General features: G+C 37.4%; 4 protein-coding genes across 4 annotated transcripts; 2 read left to right on the top strand and 2 right to left on the bottom strand.

Annotated features, from left to right (window-relative positions):
- Positions 1–1,988: 1,988 nt before the first annotated feature.
- Positions 1,989–12,405, top strand: LOC109109886 (protein phosphatase 1L-like). The gene is made up of 4 exons (XM_042717880.1): positions 1,989–2,886; positions 9,088–9,262; positions 9,346–9,507; positions 11,201–12,405. Exons 1-4 carry the CDS (start codon positions 2,488–2,490, stop codon positions 11,548–11,550), a joined length of 1,086 nt encoding a protein of 361 aa, XP_042573814.1. The 5' UTR covers positions 1,989–2,487; the 3' UTR covers positions 11,551–12,405.
- Positions 12,406–13,912: 1,507 nt separating this feature from the next.
- arl14 (ADP-ribosylation factor-like 14) lies at positions 13,913–16,318 on the top strand. The gene has a single exon (XM_019122907.2). The coding sequence runs from the start codon at positions 15,345–15,347 to the stop codon at positions 15,963–15,965; it is 621 nt and encodes a 206-aa protein (XP_018978452.1). The 5' UTR covers positions 13,913–15,344; the 3' UTR covers positions 15,966–16,318.
- Positions 16,319–16,683: 365 nt separating this feature from the next.
- On the bottom strand, positions 16,684–19,507 carry zp3b (zona pellucida glycoprotein 3b). Its single transcript, XM_042717879.1, has 8 exons — positions 18,966–19,507; positions 18,628–18,743; positions 18,452–18,555; positions 18,202–18,382; positions 17,855–17,972; positions 17,482–17,567; positions 17,144–17,403; positions 16,684–17,048 (listed from the first exon to the last, which is right to left on the bottom strand). The coding sequence occupies exons 1-8, from the start codon at positions 19,383–19,385 to the stop codon at positions 16,768–16,770; spliced, it is 1,566 nt and encodes a 521-aa protein (XP_042573813.1). The 5' UTR covers positions 19,386–19,507; the 3' UTR covers positions 16,684–16,767.
- Positions 19,508–20,083: 576 nt separating this feature from the next.
- Positions 20,084–21,391, bottom strand: gng5 (guanine nucleotide binding protein (G protein), gamma 5). The gene is made up of 3 exons (XM_019122919.2): positions 21,224–21,391; positions 20,607–20,758; positions 20,084–20,529 (listed from the first exon to the last, which is right to left on the bottom strand). The coding sequence occupies exons 1-2, from the start codon at positions 21,302–21,304 to the stop codon at positions 20,633–20,635; spliced, it is 207 nt and encodes a 68-aa protein (XP_018978464.1). The 5' UTR covers positions 21,305–21,391; the 3' UTR covers positions 20,084–20,529; positions 20,607–20,632.
- Positions 21,392–21,435: the final 44 nt, after the last annotated feature.

Genomic DNA, 21,435 nt, shown 5'->3' with positions numbered 1-21,435 from the left:
TTTTTCTTTTGTCATTGACCAAATCACATCGTACAAGATTGTAAGAAAACTTACAGTATATGCACCGAAACTGAATGATTGAGCAATGTATAAATAAACGTTACTCGACATTGTATCAAATTTGATACATTTTTAATATGCTTTTTCTAAAAAATGATGTATGGTAATGTAGAAGGCATGTAGTTGATTGTGTACAAGTAAAATCTTGATCATGTTGATAATATAGAGGCCTTAGAAATTGACGCATCAAATATGATACAGAAGGTTTTATTGGGTTAATGATTTTTTGCATTAGCGTATTACATTGCAATGATGTGGCAATGTTTTTTTTTGTTTGTTTTTTTATTTTACTAAATAAAATTTAATTGTACAAGTTTATGAATGAAAAAAGTTTTAAATTTAAAAAATATATATTTGAAAAATGTTTTTCAAACCAAGCTAAAGCAACTTGACAACTGTTTTTCTGTATCTTTTTATCTTTCTCATTGACCCATCTATCACATTGTATCATACATGATGCAAGAGGATGAATATAGGCATACAGGTTTGTTGAAATCTCCAGCTCTAACTATGAACAATAGTAATAGCGATGTTTTCCTTAGAAAACAGCACTAAAACAAACATGTTTTAGCTGGCATTCCCCTCTCCACTTACAGCGCCCATTAGACTCATCTAGCACTGTTTCTGTGGACACAAGGGCACCGCTGGGAGTGTGAGGGGAGGCTGTGGGCTGTTATCTGAGCCTGTATAGCCACCCTCTACACAGGCCATATGCATTAGCTTCAAGAGGCTCGAATGCCCTGTGCTAAAAATGACCTGCCCTTGTTGCCAGGTAGGCAAAATGGAAACCATTAGTCAAACCAAAAGATCCATTTCTCTACACCTCACTAAGCTTCCAGTAATGGAGCAGCACAAAAATAAATCCCATTGGACTTCTGTGATGAAAATGAAATCAATAAGATGTGCATCCATGATTTGGCCTCTGGAAGACTAACAGTATGGTAAGCACTTTTCTGCATGGTGGTTTTGCATCAGTTTAGCCGTTACTGGCAGTGTTTACTTGTGGCATCCCTAAATGGATCCTTCACTTGACAAGCCTGTGCAGAGTCATGTCAGGACATGAAGTAAAATAACTGGTTTCAGATTAAGGGTTTTCTTCAGTGTGTTGCATTTTACAAAAGGCAAGAGGTTTTTTCAAAATAATCTTTCATCAACAAATGTGTTAACGCATATAGCAGTTTTAAATGGGTGGTTGGCATGTATTTGTACCATGTAAACCCTACCATATGAAATAATATTCAAAACAATATTTTTTTTTTATGGAACGATTTATTGAACCAAAGACAAAATATAAAAGAACAACTATATGTTTTATGATTTCTGTACAAAGTAAAGATCATGTTGGTAATTTACAGGCCTTAGAAAAGCATGTATTAAATATGATACAGTAGATATTTTTGCCTTTGCATGTTCATTTTAAATGGTCTTACAGTGTGGATTACTACAATAATTAGGAAAAAATAGTTTTAGGTGAACTAGAAAGCTATGATAGCCGTATGCCTGACATTCTATATAAACTACCCAAATATTATTCCAAAACATTTTATCACGTTCTTTTGCTCTGGTTTTGGATTGGTTGCTTTGAGATGCCATACCAAATATGTAGCTTAACTTAAACAACAGACAATGGACAACCATATTAAATATTCTAAAAAATAATATATTATTATAATATATAATTACACCCATGAAATGTCTAAATGAAAGGAATATTAGGTAAACTATTTGTCTGCCAATGAAAAAAAAAATCTACTAAATGGTCTTAAAATCCTGAAATTGATTTACCGACTAACTAATGACTGATAATATATAATAAAATTTACCTAAAAAAAATAAACAAGGTACTAATTAAAAGGACAGCTGCGCGTGACGTCACGGCCTTTCAGATTCATCGATTGGTGCGTCACGCTGCGGCATCGGTAGTACAAAAAAAATCTGTTGGCTGAAATGTAGTCTGACGTAGGCTTCTCAAGCTAACGGACCGATGTGTTGTCCTTTCTTTAGTGTGTTTGTAGTGTCTATTTTCCCCGGTCCACCAGGCGCTGCAGTCAGTCACGCAGAGGCATGCGCATCGACGAATTAGCGCTTTAAAGTGCGTTAAAACTCTCCGTGGCGTGCGCGAACGAGTAAATAACAGCCCGCTTTGAGCAGAGACTCGTCGAAAACGCGAGCTAGCGGCGCAGATGGCTTTATAAGAGGGAATGGGTTCGCTGTCGCTGGGGGTAATGGGATCTGTGCGGTTATATACAGCGCTAGAGCCAGACTGCAGCTGAAAGCACCGGGAACTCGCTCCATTCTGCGGCTTATAACATCACCGCCGGCTAGTCGAGATTTCAGGGGGTCATCAAACACGTCGGGCTGCAGATGGGCTTTAATATCGGTCTAATGAAGTAATTTGAAGCCCATACTTCAGTCCCCGAGCGTGTGATGATAGGAGACACAATGACGCTTTTGTCTCTTTTGGGTCGCATCATGCGTTATTTCTTGCTCAGGCCAGAGACCTTGTTTCTGTTATGTATAAGCTTGGCCCTTTGGAGTTACTTCTTCCACACGGACGAGGTGAAAACCATCGTCAAGTCCAGCCGGGATGCCGTGAAGATGGTGAAGGGAAAAGTGGCGGAGATGATGATGAACGACAGACTCGGCGGTCTGGACGTGCTGGACGCGGAGTTCTCCAAGACCTGGGAGTTCAAGAACAACAATGTCGCGGTGTACTCGATCCAGGGCCGGAGAGATCACATGGAGGACCGCTTCGAGGTGCTTACCGACCTGGTCAACCGGAGCCACCCTTCAATCTTTGCCATTTTCGACGGCCACGGCGGGGAGGTAAGCGTGGGTGCTGATGAGAGTCAGGGCGAAAGCTTGAACGATAAATATTCAGTTTAGCGGTTCGCGAAGCTTGCTAGTTTACTCCTAAAGGTGGAATTCTAAAAAAGAACGTTGGAAGTTGGTTTCCTGAATAACCAAACATTAATGAAACGTTCAGCGTTAGCTGGGACGACCTTCAAAGGAGCAGTTAATGCAAAAAAAAAGTTTACTCGCCCTCATGTTGTTTCAAACCCGTATTCCAGACTCATTTCTCTGGAACATGAACGATTATAAAGTAAACCATGGACATTCTTTTGAGTACTGAATGCAGATTGGGACTGGGGGTGTAAGGCTTAAAAAGGAAACAAATCACCCTAAAGTATAAAAGTGGCACCTCTGAACAGGTGCCGCTGTAGCAGTATGAAAGTGTGAATGTTTTCATAGGAATCGTTCACAGAAATATTTTCTCTCAAGCCTCTGTAATCTTTTTATTTTAACGTCTGGTGTAATTTTACTCCATACAATGAGTGAATGGTCTTTTGTGTTGGATGGGGGAGAAGGTCATACAGATTTGGAACAACAGCAGTCTGTGTAAATAATGGGTGAACTGTCCCTTTAAGACTGACTATTTTCAAGTTTTTATACTCAAGGTAAATTCGTGGTTATTATAGTTAGGTAAAACGAAGAGGCTACTAAAACTAAAAAATATTTACTTGAATTTAATTTATTTATTTTATTTATTTATTTTTTTAATTTAGTTTAACTTGTTGTACTAAAATAAATAAAACTGAAACAGAAATTGCTAAAAACTATATAGGTAAATGTTTTTTTGTTGTTGTTGTTGTTTACACACGTGTGTGTGTTTAATTAAAAAAAAAAAAATTTAAATGACAAAAAAATGAAATTATATAAGCATACAAACTGATTAAAATTTTTAAGAAAAACTATAATAGTGTCTCAATGACACTAAAATATTATTTGAGATTATCAGACCAGTTGGCTAATAAACATAGGTTGTCCTTCTGGATTATGTTAGTACCAGAAATACCTTGTTTTTCTGTTTATTTGCAATTTGAGTAAATATTGTGAGAATAGGTTTTTTTTTTAAATACCTTTTTCTGTATATCCTTTAGCCACACTGATTCCTCCTCAATATCACACCATTGGTTGACCACAACATTTTAGGATTGATATCCCTCTTTTTTTCTTTCTCTTTTCTTTTTTTTTTTTCTTTTCTTGCATTTCTTCGAAATAATAATAATATGACCTGAAAGTTGTTTTTAGTGCATTACAATGTAGAATCTGAGAGATCTGCACAAACTGCCTTTGTAATAGTTATATGAGAACTCTAATGCAGCCAATTGAGATTCCCATGATACTTGTCTGGTGCATTCAGTCAGTTCCCCTTCCCCCCGACATCTGCTCTGATTTCCCAGCCTTTATGGCGCACAGACAGATGTTCATTTTATCTTCTTCACTGTGCAGTAAAGCAGATGAATGCTGGATGGCTTAATGTGTGAATGCCTTCAGAGATGCTCTTAAGCAATGAAATTAACAGCTCACAAGGTCTAAGGAGATCTGATAGATGTGGAAACCTATTAAAACAGCTCAGGAAGCTCTTTGAATCTGGACTTTACACATCAGCTATTTTCCTCAGCATTCTAGTCGGCTGTTTCTGGCTCTCATGATCATATATGGAATGCCTAAATTCTATTTATAGAGCTATTTGTTTATACACGTGTCCAGAGGCCCTCCTGCTATCCAAGCAGTTAATATATTAAAATGTGCCAACCTTCGGCCCCAGTAAAAGGTCTTTAATCTACTCTATCTCCTCCCATAAATGTTTGCTGACCCAAACGTCCTGACATTGAGTCTTATCTGTATATACACTTGGCAAATTGATATCCGCACTGGCTGATTTTTCTGGTTGTGAAATGGAAAGGCTATGATAATTATTGCTTAAACTAAACTGTTAATGTTGGATTACTGACACAGCCACTCAATAATAGAAGAGTGCTTGAGTTTTTATTACTGCTGAATAGGGCTGGGTGATATCTCAATATTTCTCCAATTTTTTATTATATTTTTGCCTTTGATCTGGAATAATTTAAAAGCTGATTTTCTTCTGCCCCAATTTAAAAAAAAAAAAAAAAACACGATTTGGATAAAACAGAATGTTTAGTGCAAAAAACACAAACTAGTGACTACTGCTTTTTATTAAATTAACATGTGTAGATGTAACAGTATGAAAAGTGCAAAAAGAGCATTCTGACAGCTTCTTTAGAGCAGCATAATTCACATACTACATTTTACTTTGTGCAGCTGGGGTAAATTATGCAAGTGTTTCACAAGTTTTTAGCTAAGAACACAAGTCTGTCAACTTTTTCCAGTTGAGGAGATGCTCTGTGGCATGACACTGTTCCCAATGGCACTGAAACTCTTTCAGATGAGGCACTAGTAGCTGGAACACACAAGCACTTCTTGGCTAGTTTGCAAGAGGGGTGAAATTGCATATTTGTGCCATCTTTGGCACATTAATCTTAATTGTCACGATTCATGATATTCTGTTATTTTATAAAGATTATTCAATTGTTGTGATAATAGCTTTAATATTTGATCTATTGCCTAGCCCTACTGAGCAGTTAACACAGATTTAAGACTTCTGTAGCTTCCAGTTAGATTTATTTGGCCAATCAGCTCCAGCCTAGTTTGTTTTTATTGACCTTTTCTAGGCTGCTTGCCATTTAGTCATTTTTTTTATCATTGTTCTCATGTTGATTTATTACAGCTGTGAAGGGCTGTACTTGTTTTCTTGGGTGACAGTCGTCTGATTGAAACACCTCAGCTGCAGATAGAATTGACTGATGAACTCAGTGATGATGACACAACAGCTAATGGACGGATAATAATCAATCATATTGTGGTGTAATAACATGTACTGCAAATATAAGTTTGCAATGCAAATGTAAGTTGAGATTTAATATGTCAAAAGTAAAAACTAGGTCTGGAGTTTGATCCAGGGGGTCTGTTAAAAATACCCTGTTAAATAGACAGCCTTGTGTTTCATCATCTTCTGCCCTGTGGTGTCTGCTAATGAGGAGAGCTCCCGCTAACAATGACTAGCACAGTTGGCCTAATCAAACTTGTCTTCCGCATCCGTTGCTCTTCCTCTATTCCCCGGTGGTCTGGTTTTCTCGTTATTATAATCTTGAATTAGGCCTGGTAAATTGAGCTTTTAATTAGCGATGCTGGTACGAAAGTGTGAGTGTTGTGACCTTATGTATGAATTACTGTGTAGTCTTTCTTATTTAAATCTGATTCTGAATGCTCTGAATTGGTGAATCCCATCAAAACATTATCAAGTCACATTATATATATATGCATGTATGTGTGTGTGTGTGGGAGTGTTTGAAAAAAGTCTCTTATACTCCTCAAAGCTGCATTTATTTGAACAGAAATGCAGTAAAAACAGTAATATATTCTGAAATATTATTACTATTTAAAATAACCTTTTTTTATTTGAATATATTTTAAGGTGTAATTTATTCCTGTGATGCGAAGCTGAATTTTTAGCATCATTACTCCAGTCTTCAGTGTCACATGAACCTTTAGAAATCATTGATTTTCTGATTTACTGATCAAGAAACATTTCCTATTATTAATACTGAAAACAGTTACATTTATTTGCAATAATAATATATTTTTTATATTTTTATATTAAATATTTACCAACAATTTTGAACAATATAATTCACATCCTTGCTGAATAAAATTATAAAAAAGTAAAAAAAAAAATACTGACCCTAAATTTATGAACAGTCGTATATTTTGATAATGCATTTTTTTGTAAGTTTATTCATTTATTTTATTTAAAAAAAGAAAATTGTATTAACCTTCTAAAAAGTAAATGTAATGCAACAAACACTGCAATACCTTATTAAAGTTGTGGCATAATGCAAAAAAAATTCTTAATGGTCTCAAATCACAGGAATGAACTGATAGGAATACACATTCACAGGGATACAGAGATATGTTTGAACACAGGTGCTTAGCAGCAGTAATAAAGCCCTCATTGTGCTGGTGTGTGAATGAAGTCAAATGGACGCGTGACTGTAGTGTGTTTGCAGTGGGAGGGTCTTGAGTGGATAGAAGTCACTGCGGGTCACCACCGCCCCACTGTCTTCATTCCTGAGACACAATTCAGCAGTCCCCTATCTATGATCTAAGCTTTGAAAGGCTCGACTGTGTGTGTGCTATTTACGGTTTTAAAATCACTGCCGTGTGCAAAGTGTCCCTGAGCTATATCTGCTTATTCTGTAAGTGTTCTGCATGAGCGATGCTTCTGCGTAAATAATGCATCGGCTTCATCAGGAGGCTCCACCGTGTCTTTTCTGTAAAGCAGAGACTCACTGTTGCCGGGAAGTGGCTTTGAAAAAGACTGCAGCGTTCTCTTGGCAGACAGGTATTATGTTTGCTTCTCTGGTTTCATCATTGTATTTATAACGTGGCATTGCTGAGTCACTGCAAATGCTTAATGTTGAAAACGCAGAAGGCTGTAGTGTGAGCTGCTGAATGGAATCCAAACCGTCCTGACTGATGACGGGGAAACAGAGTTGAGAATGTTTTGGTGATCTGGCAGTGTTTGGAAAGGGCACTCACTCTCCAGAGACTTTCTGTCCCTTCATCTGTATTCTGCTGTGAACTCCATCTGGCTAGAGCTCTTACGCCTCTTTTAAAGGCACAGTTCACCCCAAAATGAACGTTCTGTCATCATTTACTCCTCCTCATGTCACTTCATACCTGTGTGATTTGCTTTCTTCTGCTGAACACAAAATAAGATAAACTGATATGTGATATGATAACTGTCATGTCCTCTTTATATGTTCTGCAGAAAAAAGAAAAACCGGTTTGGAACAACATGAGGGTGAATAAATGATGACAGATTTCATTTTTGGTTCAACTAACTGAGTTAGTTATGAAATTAGGGTTTTTATTATGTGGGTGAATCTCATCAATAACATTCCTGTGTCATATTTCACCCCAAATCAAAAAAAGGAATGAGATTTTGCATTAAGAAAATGAAGTGATATGACAGATTTTCCTCTAATTCTCATTTTCAGAATGCAGAAATCCTATTATCATTACTGTAATGAGAAAGAAATATATGTGTAATAAGTGTAATTTGTAGTATTTGTTGTACTGCCATATAAAAATCACTCTATTGCAGAAATGCATTATTGAGAATCTAATGAGAATCACCATTAAGAACAAATGGAAATTTTAAAAACATGAAAGTGAAATGCATGATGCATTATAGTTAGGGTTGGGCGCTGAATCACATTTTATTTTCAGTTACGTTTTCAGCTCCCAGTAATTTTGAAAATACATGGGTCAAAGATGAAAAGGGGTTTTCAAATATCAAAACAACAGAAGTTTAATACAACTTTAATAGATTTTTTCCTGCATTAGAATGTGTCCTAATTACAAAAAATAATGACTCATACATTTTTACCATGACTTAAGAAAAATTGTCAGTGTAACAATATTTCATATAGCAATAAATATTGTCAGTAATATTTAGAACCAGAAACATTAGATGACATTAAAAGACTCCATTTAAGGGAACACAGTCCAGCCACAAAATACTAATTAATTATAATTTTAAATATTTACCAATCTTGGACACTATCCTTCAAACCACGCGGTTTTAGCCATTTGTCAGGAAGAAGTTTTAAATGATGTAAAAAATCACTTATTCCTTTCATCAATATAAGGTAGAAACTATTTGTATTTAAAATGTTTTTGAAATTACTTTTTGTAAATTTAAATTGATGTGGTCATCAATTTTTTACGTGTGTGTGTGTGTGTGTGTGTGTATATATGTATTTAATTATTACTTTCAATTGAATTATAATTTAAAGGAAATCCACTGATAAAAAAAAAAATAATAATAATCATGATTATGATTTTTGCCATAATCAAGCAGCCCTAATTATGGTAATGCCAATAGGTGCTTAATTGTCATAAAATCTTTAAATAAAATATTATTTATTTTGGTATGTTTTCGCTCATTTGCATTTCTTTCCCCGACATAAAGGTTTTCCACATAATTAACACCCTCAAGTCTTTCAGTTATCAGTAGAATTCCGAATGAACTTCATGAATATGAATTCTAAATGCTGAACAGTGAGTTCTTCATTGTTTTGCTGTTCCTCTCAGGCAGCCGCTGATTATGTGAAGGCCCACCTGCCCGAGGCTCTGAAGCAGCAGCTGCAGGCCTATGAGCGGGAAAAGAAAGACAGTCCTCTCTCCTATCCATCCATCCTAGAGCAGCGCATTCTGGCTGTGGACCGGGACATGGTGGACAAGTTCTCTGCCACCCATGATGAAGCAGGTGAGCAGGGGCGAGAGTGTGTTTTCGGTTAATTTAGCTGACTGGAAACAGTAAACGATGCTGAACCCTTCTTTTGTCTTCAGGCACAACATGTTTGATAGCCCTGTTGTCAGACCGTGAACTGACTGTGGCAAATGTCGGAGACTCTCGCGGCGTTCTCTGCGACAAGGACGGCAACGCTGTGGCCTTGTCACATGATCACAAGCCTTACCAGCTGAAAGAGCGCAAGAGGATCAAGAGAGCAGGTGAGGTGCTATAACCATAACTGATGATTTTAGTAGGCTTAAACAATTTTGACACGTACAAAAAATAAGTGCTTCAGCTACAAAAAACCCAATCCAAATTTGTATCTTTTAGGCACTTTTAATTATTATTTCTTATGTATCAGTTAATTGATTAGAATTTAGGCCATTTTCTTAGGGACATATGTGACCCTGGAGTACAAAACCAGTCTTAATTCTCTGGGGTATATTTGTAGCAATAGCCAAAAATACATTGTATGGGTCCAAATTATTGATTTTTCTTTTATGCCAAAAATCATTAGGATATTAAGTAAAGATCATGTTGCATGAAGATATTTTGTAAATTTCCTACTGTAAATATATCAAAACTAATTTTTTCATTGGTAATATGCATTGCTAAGAACTTCATTTGGACAACTTTAAAGGCGATTTTCTCCATATTTAGATTTTTTTGCACCCTCAGATTCCAGATTTTCAAATAGATGTATCTCAGCCAAATATTGTCCTCCTAACAAACCATACATCAATGGAAAGCTTATTTATTCAGCAATTACTCAATTGAAAAATCGACCCTTATGACTGGTTTTGTGGTCCAGGGTCACATATAGTATATGTAACCATATACAGTAGGTGGGGGGAAAAGTCTTCTACCGATTTGAATCGATTCATGAATTATGAATTAAGCTTACTACAACAACAGTTCCTATATCACTGTCTTAACGAACAGAAAATAGGCTTAAATAATGTATATTTACTGGCGCACATCTCTATGCACATGTACTTTTTACACACAAGAAGCACTTTCAAAAATCAAACAATAAAGTGCTTGTAAAACATGCTGATGAATGAACATTCCTTTGATTCAATACTTCTCTCAACTTGATGCTCACATGAACTGATCAAATTTGAATAATGCAGAAAACATATGCCTTTACATTTTCATTTGATTCAAATTAAATTCAACGTTTAACCTAATCTAAAATCAAATCTATGCATATATTGAATACAAATTTGATTCAAAAGTTTTGTTTTGTAATTTAATGAAATTAAAAAAGGTTATTATTATTATTTATCCTGGATCACGCTATGGGGTCTGCGTAGATCCAAACAGAGCCAATAAATTTCCAAATTTGTAAACCTCATTAACCTCATAGCATTATTTTTGCAATGCTTATTGCAGTGTAAATGACCTCTGAACAGTCTGAATAAATACACCCAAGTGCCAGCTTCTGAAAACATGTTTTGTTCTCATTGTAGCCTTATAGGTTTATGTGCAATAAATTCAATGTTAAAACAACATATTTCTTTCTTTTAAGTATTGTCAATTCAGTCATTTCAATATTAATTAATTAATTAATTAATTAATATTCATTTAATTATATTAAAACTCTTCTCAGCCCTAGTATACATTTTTCTAATTATATAATTTATATTTTTAAATGCATATTTACAAACCTTCACATGGGGAAATCAAATTAAAAAAAAATGAGCATTTTAATATGACAAAAAAAAATTCAACCTAACACTTTAGCCTCCTATTTAACTATTGGTTAGTAAATGGACATTATTAAACTTTTTAGTAATTTTTCAGTGATTGGGCCTGCTGTTGTTGTAGGATTGCACTTGTGATGAGTTTCTGGCAGTTCCAGATGACTTCACTGTGACTGTAACACATCTGTGTGATCTCATCCATCAGGTGGCTTCATCAGTTTCAACGGCTCTTGGCGTGTGCAGGGCATCCTGGCCATGTCACGCTCACTCGGTGACTACCCTCTCAAGAACTTGAATGTGGTCATCCCAGACCCGGATATCTTGACCTTTGACCTGGACAAGCTCCAGCCGGAGTTCATGATCCTAGCCTCCGATGGTCTGTGGGACGCGTTCAGCAATGAGGAGGCTGTGCGATTTGTGCGGGAACGCTTGGATGAGCCGCACTTCGGCGCCAAGAGCATTGTGCTGCAGTCTTTCTACCGCGGCTGTCCCGACAACATCACTGTCATGGTGGTGAAGTTCAAGAGCAGCTCTGGGAGCAAAACTGGAGAGTAGTTGGACTCAACCAATAAACAGCCTCCAATGTCTTTCCATTAATGCATATTGCCAGAGGCTAGAGCTTGTAATTAAAGAGGCAAAAAAAAATTCTCACAATTACAATAAACTGTACAGATACACATATGCATGTGCAAACACGTGCATTCCCAGATTTTTTTTTTTATTTCTTTGGTGTGTGCCAAATGGACACTTTATGGAAAATGTATTCTGTAATTACTCCTTTTTCAATGCATTACTCTGTAAAGATGGTGTATCCTGGCCTTACTTAATCAGAGCAATATTATTTGTGAAACAGCAATTGGCATAAATGGTAGAACGACATTTATTGCCTTGAAGATGCACTCGTAGTGTTTTGTTCAGGAGACATGCATAAATATCATAACTTTATTATTTTTCATTTGTTTCTTTTTCTTGTTTTTGTGAATTAAGGAGCTGATGAAACCGTCTACAGTTCTTGAATTTGGATGTGCATGATCCATTCATATCAGTTCAGGGCATTAATGCTGCTCATCAGTTAGTTTAAATGAGGGTGGAATAATGTTGTGTTAGCTTAAGAATGTCACACTTTTATTACATTTCATAATAGGTCTATGTCCCATTCATTCTCAGCAATTCTAGTCATTCTTGCTCATTTATGTCACTGTTTTTATGGTTCTATGAATACAGAAGTGGCTGGATTGAATGTAGGATGTAATGTAATTTGAAGTAATACTGGCAAACTGTCCTTCAACTTTCCTCCTAGTTTACTGATAAAATTGGCAGCCAGCCCCATTCTACACAAAGGTTTAATTTCTTGCACTGTTTGAAATGTATGTGGGAGAATGAAGCGATAAATAAACATAACAAATCAAAGCTGATATTACTCGTCTTTGCTCTCTCTCTCTCTCTGATAAAAGTTTCATGTGTTCAGTATTTGGCAGGGACACATTAAATTGATCAAAAGTGACAGCAGATCAAATCATCATAGAATGATTTCTGAAGCATCATGTGACTAAAGACTGGAGTAATAATGCTGAACATTCAGATTTACATCACAGAAGTAATTTATATATATATATATATATATATATATATATATATATATATATATATATATATATATATATATATATATATATGTGTGTAAACATTAAAAGATAAGTTATGTTAATTTGTAATAATATTTCACAATATTAATGTTTACTGTATTACTGATCAAACAAATGCAGCCATGGTAAGAAATTTTTCAAAACATTTTTAAAATCCTTCCAAACCTATAATACTATAAGGTGTATAGTAGATATATTTATTTAAATAGAATTTTTGTAATTGTCATTTGAGGGAAAAATGCTCACTTACTTTAAATATCATAATCTGTTGTATTTATCCTATATATCCATTGAAATAAATGCAAAGTATTTTAAATGCAGGTTCATGGTTTATATGGGTATATAGATACATTTGAAAACATATATTAGTATCTGTATATTTTTATTATATCAATATCAGTATATGGTCTCCTAGATTGGCCATTGTAACAAAAATACACCTGTTGCAGATCAAGCAAACAAAAACAATGGGACAGCAATATTATTTGTGAAACAGCAATTGGCATAAATGGTAGAACGACATTTATTGCCTTGAAGGTGCACTCATAGTGTTTTGTTCAGGAGACATGCATAAATATCATAACTTTATTATTTTTCATTTGTTTCTTTTTCTTGTTTTTGTGAATTAAGGAGCTGTCTACAGCTCTTGAATTTGAATGAGCATGATCCATTCATATCAGTTCAGGTCATTAATGCTGCTCATCAGTTAGTTTGAATGAGGGTGGAATAATTTTGTGTTAGATTAAGAATGTCACATTTTTATTACATTTCATAATAGGTCTATGTCCCATTCGTTCTCAGAAATTCAAGTCATTCTTGCTCATTTATGGCACTGTTTTTATGGTTATATGGATACAGAAGTGGCTGGATTGAAGGTAGGATGTGGGACAGCAATTTTTCCACTAGATACAAAGCTGGTCAGAGGCCTAGGGAAAGCTGGTTTGGTGGTTTTAGACTAGTTTAAACTGGTGCAGCTTGACCATCTGAAACTGCCCTCTAATCTCCAGCATTAGCAGGTTGGGAGACCAGTAAAAAACAGCTTTGTCTTTATTGATCTCATATATGTGAGCACACGGATTGTGAGGCGAATAATAAGCAAACAGAATAAGCATATGACGCTTTGCTGTTTGCATTCTTCCAGAATGACTGACAGGTCCAGCCGCAGTAACCTTTAACGGTGACGCGCTGCCGGATGCTCAGCAGTCCATCGTGACAACCGGGGCCAGGTGTAAAGCCCCAGAATAGCACCAGCATTGTTGACTCCAGTAGACTATTAAAGCCCCATCGTGCCTGTTCCCACTGAGTAAGCCTTCTATAAATCTGCCCTTACACACTCTTCCTGGATCTGACGCCCAGTAGTGCAGTGGTCGTAACGTATAAATGTACGATTGCGCTTAGTCTTGGCACGGAGTTTACAAGACACCCAGCGCCCTACATTACAAGGATTTTACGACGCACAAAAATGGGTCAGTGTAGTTCAAAGACATCCGAGCAGTTTAACGAGTTCACGTCACTTACAACTATAAAGTTGTGTGAAAAACGCACTCCAGGCGTTTCTCAAGGGAAGTGGCGTCCGGACGCCTCGCATCAGAATGAAGCGGCAGCGGAGAGACGGCGGCGCGGCTGCGGGACTCACGACGACTGCTCCGGACTGGTTTTTGTGGCTGATCCGACTGGTGGGGTGTGGATAGACGAAACCCTCGGAAGACAAAGGTGAACCCGTGGATGTGAAGTTGGGGTCGTTGTTGTTCTTGTTTTTCCCTGAAATCCATCCTGAGGTTTCTAAAGGTACCGACAACAATCCAGTGCTGGAAGCATCTGGAAGGATGGAGATGGGATTTTTTTGGATGTCTGAGGGGCACAAACCTGTTTTGTTTGGTTTCCATTAACTGAAATGGAAACAGATTTATTTAACAGAGTTTTTCCAAGACATTTATTGTCCTTTTTTAGACATTTATGACCATACTGCCTGGTCATGGTCACACGTCATGTGGTCAGTTGACAAATGTCATGGGAAACATGATTAATTTCTTTAAACTCACATGTCTCAGGGCAACAGTCTTAACTGAGAACTTATAATTATGTATGTCATATATATTTATAGCCTATATGTATTTATTTCGCAAGTGTTCATTTTTCAAGTTCCTACTTCATGTGTCAAATCACATATTCTTTAGTTTCTGTAGGATCTTAAGCCAATGGTTCCCAACCTCGTTCCTGAAGGCCCCCCAACACTGCACATTTTGCATCTCTCCTTTGTCTGACACACCCATTTCAGGTCTTGGAGTCTCTACTAATGAGCTGATGATCTGAATCAGGTGTGTTTGATTAAGGAGACATGGAAAACCTGCACTGTTGGGGGGCCTCCAGGAATGTGGTTGGGAACTACTGTCTTAAACCATTTCGAACATATATGTGACATGAGAATCCATGAAAGAGATTTTAATTTAGTTTTATCATGGAATGTTTTGTTTAAATGTGTAGGCTACATTATTTAAGACACGAGAGATAAATTATGCAGAACTCCGTTCCAGACATTCTTAGCATATCATTTGGGAGGTGTCCTGAGATACTTTGACCCATTAATCATACAGCACTATGTAGATAAGCTAGATGTAATACATCACTGAGTAATGCAGACCAATCTTAAGTAAACACATTTGTTGAGCGAACACAGTGAGAAGCTTTGGTGATTTTGAACATATGACATATACAATGGGCCATTCAGGATCCAGACACAAACCTGAAGCCCGTATCCTGCTCTTAGGGCTCGACGGAGCTGGAAAATCAACACTTCTTTACAAACTGAAGTACAATGAGGACTTCCACACGGTTTCTACAGTTGGATTCAATGTTGAAATGATCGAAGCGAAGAAGAACAGGGACAAAATCACCCTGACCGTGTGGGACGTTGGAGGGCAGGTTAAGATGCGAGCGCACTGGAGGAATTTTTACCAGGACACAGCTGGAATTGTGTTCGCTGTGGACTCTTCTGATATTAAGCGTCTGGATGAGGCCAAGAGTGTGCTGGAACAGACCTTAAAGAATGACCACCTCAGGAGACTCCCGGTGGTGGTTCTTGCCAACAAACAAGATATTGTAGGAGCTGCAACGGTAACCGAGATCACAGAGCAGTTTAACCTGAGAAAGAGTTGCAGTGATCGAGACTGGTTCATTCAGCCGTGTTCGGCGCTGACTGGAGCGGGACTGGAGGACGGCTTCAGACGAATGGCACACCTGGTGAAAATGACACCTGAGGACAATAACATCAAAGAGACTGTGAAGTACATAAGATCAAAATCGGTTATTTCAATGAAGAAATAGTCTGCATGGTAACTTATTAACCACTTTTTATGGAAGGTTATGTACACAGTGCTACTAAATTTGGATAGTTCATAACGTGAACTGAATGAAAAATTAAGTAAGCTACTGAAAGATACCGAATGTTACTTGGATTATAAATGAATTATTCTTAAATTAATATAGTAACCAAGATTGTTTAGAAAAATAAAATCTTAAATGTCTGTAATGAAATAAATACCCATACAAACAGCAAAACCTGTTAACCACATTTACAAAAAGTTATGTGAACAAATTAGCTCATACTAGTTGTTCAGAATCATGTGAGCTGTATGGGAAGTAGAGTTTTGAGGAACCATAAAAGGGTCTAAATATTACCTTGAATTAATCATTAAATGCATGTTAACGTGCTGTAAAGCAGGTAAAAAAAAAACGTAATGTACAATTTTTACTTTACATTTGTAATACACATACTTGAAAACCAGACTTTTAAGAGGTTATGTAAATAATCATGTGAACTAAATGAGAAGTTGATGTAGGTACTATAAAATGTGCCAAATGTTACTTTATAATTCATGAATATATTTAATACGTGTCAGGAAATATATAAAGAACATGAATGTGCAATTTATTTCTTTAAAATCAAACACCCAGTCCAACAATTGAGATGTATGAATTTTAATGCATGAACATACTATTTCTGTGGTGACAGCATCTGCAGTAATGGCAAGGACCAAAAGGAGATGTTCTAAAACTTTTATTTTTAGAAAAGGTCATGTTGTCAGTTTGCATTTTTCTCATGGGCTCATTTTTCTCATGCGGAGGGTCATGGTTCAAACCCGCTCCCCTCTTCTGAACTGAAAAGATCAGAAGCATTAAGGAACAGGCCCTTCTCTAATGGACTAGAGCTTTCGGTCTCTTGATCGGTTTTAAACTCCAGCTCAGTCACAGGACTCGTCTCGGTGGAGTTGAATAAGAGCTCCGGCTCCTCAGCCACGGATGATAAGACCTCAGCTGGGCCGGACTGCAGGGACCCAGGTGATTGGGTGGTGATTTCTTGCTTTGGGATCAGAAACAAAGGACCTATTGAGGCAATCTTGCTCCAGTCTGTTGTAAAAAGAGAAGGGTGTTTAAGTACCACATAAGTTAAATTGAAGAATGAAACATTAAAAAAAAATAAAAAAAATAAATAAAGTGGAAACCTTTGTTCGAGTCAGTTCCTCTCTTCGACACACCACCGGCATATTGCCTTGAATTAATAAGAGCTTTAAAGGGTTCCAATGACTGACCAGGTCTCACATGATAGAAATCAGCAAATTTTGGTTTTTGGGCCAAATAAGGCTGCTTGAGGGGAGGGGCTAGCGTGATGCGGGAAGGCTGGATTGGTTGAGGCTCTGCCGCAGCTTGTCTGGATGGCTCACAGCCGTTGCAAACCTCATCACCTCCATCCACAGACTGCCACCTGCAACATCCACAGGGATCTTGCATAAAGAGCAACTGGGCTGGTTGAAACAAGGACTTGATACAAGCCAGTCATTACCTTCCATCAATAGAGGAACATGCTCGATTCTGAGAGTTCACAGGATACGCAGCAGGGATAGCTTTTAGGTTGCATGTGATGAATACCTGTTTCAAATAAAACAAGGAGGCATTGCAGAATTAGATTACACAGACATAGTCTTTAACCAAAATTTTTTAAAATTTACTCATTCTCTTGTTGTTCCAAACCTATACAGCACTATGGTATTTTAAAGAAGGAAATATTTTTAAAAACTGCACCGTACACCATGTGATTTTCTATGACGTGTTGCCCCAAGTGGCCAAATTCTGTACACAAGTCAGTGTCTTTCAGTCTTGGACAATCGTCATACTTGGGTGAACAATCCTTTCAATTAAGCTTAACTTCTGCTCACCGAGTTGCTGGTCAATTTGTAGAATCTGAAGGCATCCAGTTGCAGGTTTAATTTGTTGCCTTGGCTCCTCTGCAAGAACTTGGAGCGAGAGTACGAACTCCTACTGTCTAAAAGACATCTGAAAGCAGTCTACATGATTAGCGCTTCCTTTCCAGAAGTTCAAAATGCTGAATTCAAGTGTACAAAAACAGGCAGAGTGTTTCTCAGTGCCAAAACAAGTAAACCGTTCTTGCATAACATTTTCTACATCCCTTTGGATACACTAAAAACTAATGTGGAAAAAACATTTAGGACCAGAGTTTAAATCTAATAGATGCGGTAATCAATTAGAGTCTGACAAAACTCACCCATGATTATCCACAAAAGAATATTTGATGTCACTAGGAACCACTTCATAAGTTGGTGTAGCCACACACCAGTCAATAAACAGGAGGAGGGGGAAGTGATTGGCCAAGGTAACCGATGCTTGAAGGTGTATCACATCCCCAAGGAAATAAACATTCGAGCCCCTCTCAAACTGCCAGTCATCTTAAAAAATAATAAAGAGAATCAGTTAAATAATTCTGAAGCAGAATGTGGTGAATTTAACTACTATACCATTCATCAGTCGGAGACTAAAGTCCAGATAATCGGTGGCAGAAGCACTGGAAACAAATGGGATCCAAGTGGGTGCCACTGCCGCACTGTCAACACTGTACCGCCTTAAGAGCATGTAAAACAAGAGTTAAAGCTAAAATAAATCTAAAATTAAGAAATGAGGTTTGTCAGCGTACCTCCGGTAATGGCACTCAACAGGTATGACTGCACCTTCCTGGCGGAGCACACCATCAGGAGATGGTAGAGGGGAGTACACAACGACATTTGAATATACTAGAGAGTCTCCAGTTACCTGAGAAGACAAATTAAACACCACATGAGTTTGTGAATTATTTACCAGTAGTTTACAAGTATCCCTGTTCTTTGAGGCCTGCCGAGTTGGTTGCCCACTAGTCTTCCAAGGATCAAAACTCACAGAAGACCACCAGAAAGCAGGTTTGTGGCCAGTTAAGAGAGACCATTTTTCAGCAGAATACCCATCTGTAAAAGGTCTTCGGATAGTTTGTGAACTTACATGTAGTTTGGTTCCACAGTCTTTGAAATAAGCAAGTATTGTCAGCTGTGATTTTCCGGTTTGCACGGCTCCACATGATGCTGCAGACACTTTGTTAGGCAGAGATGGGGAACCCAGCAACAGCTCCTCAGCATAGACTAGAAACCCCGACGCAAACAGGTCTGCGTTCATCACAACCTCTATCGCTTCTTCATGGCAGTACACGGACACGGTTTTCTGACGCCCCTGCGGAACAGGGTCGTTTATTTTAGGCGGACTTTGCGGAATCGCAGCCTGATATTGACTGCTCAGGAGCTTCTGGCTTGCCAAAGGCGCTCTTTGCAGGAATGTACTAGTAGACGATCGAGGATAACACTCAGTGAGCAGGGGCGTCATAAGAAAGACAGCAATACACCACGTTAATGTGCTACTCAGCCACATCTCGCCAGCTAAACAATTATATCAGAAATAATTATGATAAATAATTATATCAGAAAACCAGCTTATCGAGCACGCACATACAAAAACCCGTAGGTCGCCGTTTTTAACACGGATTAATGAAAAACTCTTCTTATTCTAGCATTAACTGCCTAATCACTCACCCAAACCACACACACCTGATTTCTATTCTTTAAGGTCAATTAGGTGCAATGAAAATATTTAGAAGCAATGACGTCGCTGCACCTGTGCGTACGATACGAGGCTATTTAAAACTTTTAAGAACCTTCTAAGCTCTATTTAGATTTTTTGAACTTCATATGCAGTGCAACAAATGATCTTTTAAAGGTTCATTTTTTAAAAACAAATATTCCATGTAAACCCCAAATAATGTAACAAAAACTGCATTTGTGTTTGACTACAAAAATACATTTACAGTGTGGAGTAAAGCATGTCACACTGCTTGCAACAAACTGACGATAACCACACATCTATGTAAATTATTAATAAATACTCAATAAAGTCTAAAGAAATACCATTTCATACATTTTGTTTGATATAAGAGGTCCACTATTGAAAATTATGCCCACAGACGAATTTCAGTGTCACTGTGATAAAACCGTAGCTTCTGTTCTGCTTATAAAGTTCTTAATATATCCTCAGCAATTCTTTACAGTAAGTATAAAAACAACAGAGACATGTAGAAATCAATGGGTTTATTTGGGGTTATAAAAAGTCTAAGGCAGAGAAGATAGAGAAACAGACTACAATGTTAAAAAGGCACAATAAATAACTACGTTTCCTCTGCTGTGCCACACAAAAATACAAAAGCCTTCCCTCCACAAAACTGGAGCGCTGTTTATCACTCATTAAGGCAGACTTTTTAGTTTGAGGTCTTCAAACAGAAATCCGAGGGCTGTGAGAAGGAGAGTCAAGCGGAGACATTAAACAAAATTCTTATTCTAAAATGAAAATGCATCATAACAGACATAAAGCAGCCAGAGGGGCAGATCCTTTCAGTTCTTGTTTTTGTGTTTATGGCATGAGGTATTAACTGGCAAGACGACAGCTGTGTGCTGCTGCTTTTTCAATTACACATCATGGCAGTGGTTTTCCCAGCAGAAATATCACAGGAACAGGAAAAAGCCTGGGAAGAGAAATATTAAATGTCAGTTTCAGTTTAGTATAGTCTAGTTTTTAACCAGATTTTAAACTCATTCTCACCAATGGCAGATGCCCATCACGGACCCTCACAAGAAGGAGCAAACCTTCTGTGTCCTGAAGGGGTTGGTGCTCGAAGACACACCGGTCAGCAGAGGATCTTGTAGGGCGTTCTGAATGCAGAACTGTTGAAGCTCTGCAGCCGCCTGAGAAACCTACATATCCAAAATAAATATTAATAATAAAAAAAAAATCACACCATCTCACAAATGTCTTAGAAGTGGAAATATTAAGTGGGTTGAAATGCTAAATACATAATCATACCAACAGACACACAAATACATTGAAAAATGGGTGTAATATCAGAGTAATGTGTATTTATTGACTACGTTTCTTATATATAAATGAGGGAGGGTCTAGTTACATAAACTCACTCAAGTTACCCATTCTAGCTAGCTAGGCGTAGATCACATTTCTTTACCGGAGTCTGTAAAATGCTCAGTTTGTTTAATTGATATTAGTACTACGTCACTACAGTATAAAAATATTTTAATAACGCAACTGAGAAGGCTGTGAAAGCAAGCTAACGGGCTACAGGTCCACGCCCAAGCTCACCCGGCGCTAACTCTCTGACTGTTAGCTTCAGTTTCCTCAGAAATAAACCGCTAAAAGAAACAAACCTTTACTCTGTTGATGTTCGCCTCGAAGCGCAACTGCTGAACGATTTTCTTCATCGCAACAATGTTTGATGAGCCCGACATGATGTCTGATATTTCTGATCGATGTGCAGCAGCGAAAACAAAAGTTGTGAGCAGGCGGTTTCCGGTTGGTTCAGTCCGGAAGTACACGAGTGAAACGATTCCGTTCGCGTATTTTTCCGAAACCTACTGTG

Source organism: Cyprinus carpio, chromosome B2 (genome assembly GCF_018340385.1).
Source record: "Cyprinus carpio isolate SPL01 chromosome B2, ASM1834038v1, whole genome shotgun sequence".
NCBI lineage: Eukaryota > Metazoa > Chordata > Actinopteri > Cypriniformes > Cyprinidae > Cyprinus > Cyprinus carpio.
Note: the sequence above shows the minus strand (reverse complement) of the source record. Positions and strands in the feature narration are given on the sequence as shown.

Excerpts from the sequence above, each read along its gene's own strand:
- arl14 (XM_019122907.2), top strand. The coding sequence starts at position 15,345 with ATGACATATACAATGGGCCATTCAGGATCCAGACACAAACCTGAAGCC.
- zp3b (XM_042717879.1), bottom strand. The coding sequence starts at position 19,385 with ATGTGGCTGAGTAGCACATTAACGTGGTGTATTGCTGTCTTTCTTATG. Across the intron at positions 18,744-18,965 it reads ACTGTGGAACCAAACTACAT|GTAACTGGAGACTCTCTAGT; the intron begins GTAAGTTCACAA and ends TTGTCTTCTCAG. Across the intron at positions 17,049-17,143 it reads AGGAACTGACTCGAACAAAG|ACTGGAGCAAGATTGCCTCA; the intron begins GTTTCCACTTTA and ends TTTTTACAACAG.
- LOC109109886 (XM_042717880.1), top strand. The coding sequence starts at position 2,488 with ATGATAGGAGACACAATGACGCTTTTGTCTCTTTTGGGTCGCATCATG. Across the intron at positions 2,887-9,087 it reads TCGACGGCCACGGCGGGGAG|GCAGCCGCTGATTATGTGAA; the intron begins GTAAGCGTGGGT and ends TGTTCCTCTCAG. Across the intron at positions 9,508-11,200 it reads CAAGAGGATCAAGAGAGCAG|GTGGCTTCATCAGTTTCAAC; the intron begins GTGAGGTGCTAT and ends CTCATCCATCAG.
- gng5 (XM_019122919.2), bottom strand. The coding sequence starts at position 21,304 with ATGTCGGGCTCATCAAACATTGTTGCGATGAAGAAAATCGTTCAGCAG. Across the intron at positions 20,759-21,223 it reads CGAACATCAACAGAGTAAAG|GTTTCTCAGGCGGCTGCAGA; the intron begins GTTTGTTTCTTT and ends TTGGATATGTAG.